The sequence below is a fragment of the Cyprinodon tularosa genome, unplaced genomic scaffold (assembly GCF_016077235.1).
Source record: "Cyprinodon tularosa strain WSP-4 unplaced genomic scaffold, ASM1607723v1 ctg66, whole genome shotgun sequence".
Taxonomy (NCBI): Eukaryota; Metazoa; Chordata; class Actinopteri; order Cyprinodontiformes; family Cyprinodontidae; genus Cyprinodon; species Cyprinodon tularosa.
The window spans coordinates 4,448,565-4,453,111 of NW_024039407.1; the positions used below are offsets into that span (position 1 = coordinate 4,448,565).

General features: G+C 43.6%; 1 protein-coding gene across 1 annotated transcript; it reads left to right on the forward strand.

Annotated features, from left to right (window-relative positions):
- Window positions 1-766: 766 nt before the first annotated feature.
- On the forward strand, window positions 767-4,194 carry LOC119799354 (EMILIN-3-like). The gene is made up of 4 exons (XM_038309195.1): window positions 767-891; window positions 1,013-1,132; window positions 1,213-1,751; window positions 1,825-4,194. Exons 1-4 carry the CDS (start codon window positions 767-769, stop codon window positions 3,756-3,758), a joined length of 2,718 nt encoding a protein of 905 aa, XP_038165123.1. The 3' UTR covers window positions 3,759-4,194.
- The last annotated feature ends 353 nt before the right edge of the window (window positions 4,195-4,547 follow it).

Genomic DNA, 4,547 nt, shown 5'->3' on the forward strand with positions numbered 1-4,547 from the left:
TGTGGACATTTTTCTGTTAATACAGGTATTAACTAAGTCACAAAATTTAGGGAGAAATCAGCCACTTGATGGAAGTCTACACTCTCAAACTGCTTTTCTGCTTTAAATATAAAAAAGAAAAGAAAAATTATGTTTATGTGGCATAAGCCAAAAATAGTTATAAATTACTTATTTTAAGACAAGGTCTCGTGTTGTGCTCTGAGGATGTGGTGTGTTATTTTTTCCTACTGACATCACCATGAGAAAAAAAAGCTCATATGGGTTTAGCTACAGTTTTAAGGAGCAGTCAGTTTGAGTCTTTAATCAAAACTGGATTTTCTACTAATTTGAGTGGAAGCAGCTTAACACACAGGTGAATAACTAAAGATTTGGCATTTTTTCCTTCTTTTATGTGGTTCATTGTCACTCTGGTGTTACATCTGAGGAGGGTCAGTGGGAGGAGATATGCAGATGATGCCAGAGGGACCCTATTAGTGACGTCTGAAGTCCTTCAGACCCACAGTGGACTGTTGTCATACGAACAGAGTCCACCTCAAACAGGATCTGGTTCAGCAGTGCTTTCTTCTTTTTTAAAGCTGCCAATATTACCGTTGCTTATTTTTTCTTACTTTGTATATGTTGACAGATTTAAGACATTTGAAAATCTTTTTTGTTCTTGGAGTAGAAAATCTTTTATTTTTAATAGATCTTCTTGGAGGAATAGTCCTTGTCTTGTTTATACCGACTACACTTCCTTTTTTCTAGGCTGATTTACATTTTGTCAATGATGCATTTCGCTGTTTTGATCGGTTTGTTTTTGCCACTGGCCGAAGCCAAGTACCACAATTCATTTCCGGTTCATCAAGAGCTCGGTACGTACCAGGAGCAGATGAAACCCACCAGCAAACACAGGTAAGTTCAGATCCAGCATTACGATATAAACTACAGCACATTTCAGGAAAAGCTGTTAGACCTTTAAAGTAGAGTTTCTAATTTCTTTCTTTTCTCATGTTTTATGTCTCCCCTTAAAAAGCAACCACTGCGCCTATGTAGTTGAGAAGTTGGTGTCTTTTACCGTCCAGGATGGGGCAGCGCCATATGTAAAGGCTGAATACAACAAGTGCTCCTGGGCCAAAAAATGTCCAACTCTCTTGTAAGTGAAGACAACAGCTTATATAACATATGAATCATCAGAGCTTTGATAAGTGACTCATGACTGATTGTGTTTTATAGGTATCGCCTGCTCTATAAGCCGATGTACAAAGTAGCACATAAAACAGTGACAGAACTGGAATGGCGCTGTTGTCCTGGATTCTCTGGTTATAACTGCATGGAAGTGCAACAGATTTACCAACATCCAATGAAAATGATGCCACCATTCAATGGTCAACAAACAAAAGGTCCACAGTTTAGGGGGCCACAACACCAAGGGCCCATGTTTAAAGGTCCGATGTTCAATGGGCCACCTCTTAATCCTGCTGTTAAACCCAAACCCTGGAATCAACCAAAGCAACCTTCAATCAACAGTTTTAGCCCCTACCCATTGCCTCACTTTGGTTCATCAAAGTCCTCCTTTTATCCTGACACCTCCTTCGAGCCTTATCCAGCAGAAACTCAGCCAGACCCAGAATACCAGGAGGAACATCGTACGGACAATGACCAAGAACACGAGGAGGAATATAGCCAAAGACCAGAGGATGTTACACCAGGGGAAGTCCCAGCACCAGCACCGCCACCATCTGGAGAAGAACATCCAGAGGAGAAGATTACAGGTAACTCTCATAGATGACTAAGCAGGTGTACTCATACATTAAAGCTGAAATCTTTTTTTTTTCTGCTTTTCAGGCCAAGCTCTGGACAGTGAGACAGAGGAAAGGATTTTTCGAATAGAGGAAGACATTCGCCATGTGAGCCATGGCCTGGAGACGCTCCGGGGAACAGTGTCGGGACTAGAAGCCTCTCTGAGAGCCTCTCTGAGAGAAGATGCCAACAGGATGCTGTCAGCTTTGCTCTCTGCTGCTCCAAGTCCTCTTGTTGCTCCAGCTACAGCATCTAATCCACCCACTATAGGGTTTGTGGAAATTCCTGCAAGAGATCCTGAAATTGAGGGTTCAGATGACAGCCACGTCTTTACAGCACTGAGTGAAAAGGTAGAAGAGTTGAAGAGAGAGCTGCAGGTCAAAGCAGCAGAGCTGCAGGAGCTCACAGCAACAGTGCAGGGACATGATGGAGTCCTGAAGATTATTTCAAATGGAGCCGAACTGCCAACAAACATCACTGGCAATTCCAGGGGAGATGCTGAGAGTTTGATGGATGCTAAACTACAGGAAGTCAAGGTGGAAATTCTTGATGGGTTTAAGAAACGTGTGGAAAGTGCAGAGGAACGCTGCAAGGAGAAAGTTGGTGATGAGCGCCGTCAGTGCCAGAGGAATCCCCGTAAACAGCAAGAGCAGACGAGAGACGCTTTGGAGGAAAGTACCTCAAAGCTAAGAACTGAGATGGGGATTATCCAGTCACAGATCCATAGCTTTTCAGGCACAGAGGGCTGCTGCAGTAGCATTAGTGGACTGGCAGAAAGGGTTCAGCATCTGGAAACATCTGTGGCAAGTCTAAACCAGTCTCAGGGGCTCCTGAGAGTGGACCTTAGTGGTCACAGAGACCACATAGAGGGAATGCTGGAGGGCCGTCTTGGATATGTTGAAGCCAAGCTCAACCTAACTGGGCAGATTAAAAATGATGGTCCTGAAATGAAGATAGCTGGTTCCTATGATGGTGTAACGGGCATGGATCTGGAGTCAAGAATGGAGGGTAAGCTTAGAGACCTAGAGGGGCGCTTACTGACAGCTTTGGAGGAGCTTAGTAACGCCACTGCCCCTGCACTGCTGGAAGGCCATGCTGTTCCAACCCTGGAGACGGAGCTGGAGTCCCTACGAGGGAGACTCGAACTAGATGTGGACAGAGTACAAAAACATCTCAACGACCTGGAGCTTCTCTGCTCCACTTCTTGTTCCTCGTCAAAGACGTCTGCCACTCAGGGAGACTCTGCTGAGCCAAGTGAAAACCAAAAACTCCAGCAGAACGTAAAGCAGGTATTAGACCTACAGGATGACCGTTTGACCAGTCTGAACTTTACACTGCAGAAGATCTTAGAGAACATGGCCCTCATGGAGAGGCAGATAGAAGCAGAAAGTGTTCCTCCCTTTCAGGCAGAGTTAACAGTACTTAAGTTCAATGTTCGTTCTGTCAATCACACCCTAATGAGTCTCCAAGACTCCCTGGGCACAGTGGTCCATCAGGTGGGAGAAGCCAACAGCTCCTGGCATGAAAGGGAGGTTCGCCTAGCCAAGCAAATGAAGGGAGTGGTCCAGCTGGTGGGACATCAGGCTTCAATGCTTGGAGCCAGCGAGCGCAGACTGACCAGACTTAAAGGTGAGCTGCTGGAGATGAAGAGGCGCCTTGCTGAGGAGGTCAGAGGATGCCAGAGCACAGCCATGGTGGTCAAACAGGAGGTAACAGAGGTTGGAGGCCTTGTTGCCAGTGTGGAGGATCAATGTAAAGGCCTAAATGACCTCGCAGATGACCTGGAGAGAATAAGGGAGGAGCTGGAGAAACAGTCCAACACTCTTCTTCTGCAAGTTAATGGGACTCTCTCCAGCCATGCTCAGCAGCTGTATGAGCTTAAAGACGAGCTAAGAAACTGCACCTCAAGGGCAGAGCCGACGAAGAGTCTGGAGATGGCTACACCGGCGAAACGAGGGGACACTTTCACTCAGAAATAGGCCAGTTTGTAGGGAGAGCTGATTTTTAAGTGGTAAATATGTTTTTCAGCTGAAACCTTTAAACCTGCACTGAAATCGAAGGGTTTTGCCATATTATGACAAACAGCATAAAGACAGAAGGCAGCTAACTGTGATGTGATGGAAATGATAAAATATTGAGATTGATTCATTAAGTTGCTATGACAAATTATTTTTTTGTAAACAATTATTTAGTGTGACTGAATGAAGAATGAAATGTGAATTTTGTTGAGTGTAAGGCTAACCATGTTTCTATGTTTTTATACTGTATTTTCTGATGCCTAGGAAATGAATATGCAAGATTTTATTGTTTTTATTGTGTAAATGTTCTTTTCTCAGTCATGTGTGGTTTAATTTCAATGGTCATTACTTTTCTCCAATAAAAAAAGTCTCTGGAGGATTTCTGTTCCTTTAAATCATGTCTCATACTGTAGATTAAATAAACTCTAATACAGTCACGGTAAAACAAACATGCACTTTCTCTTAAGTTATCGAACATCTAATGTATCATCGTTATCCACCTCCGAGTGTAGAAAAAACATATCCTAAATCCCACCAGTGAGGGACTGCCTGGTAGATCTAATTCTTATCAGAAAAATAGCCCAAGCTGTATTACTCTGAGGAACATAGATTCTCATTTCATACATTTAACAGCGTGGCACTTTGCCTCCGGGTCAAGCATCTCTGTTTTGTTTTATTATGTTCAATAGACAGTCCTGGGGCTTATTCTGGTGTAAATTTGTAAAAGTACTTGATGCTGCATCATTCTTT

Coding starts and splice junctions, on each gene's coding strand:
- LOC119799354 (XM_038309195.1), top strand. CDS start 767: ATGCATTTCGCTGTTTTGATCGGTTTGTTTTTGCCACTGGCCGAAGCC. Junction 892..1,012: donor AAACCCACCAGCAAACACAG/GTAAGTTCAGAT, acceptor CCCCTTAAAAAG/CAACCACTGCGCCTATGTAG. Junction 1,752..1,824: donor TCCAGAGGAGAAGATTACAG/GTAACTCTCATA, acceptor TCTGCTTTTCAG/GCCAAGCTCTGGACAGTGAG.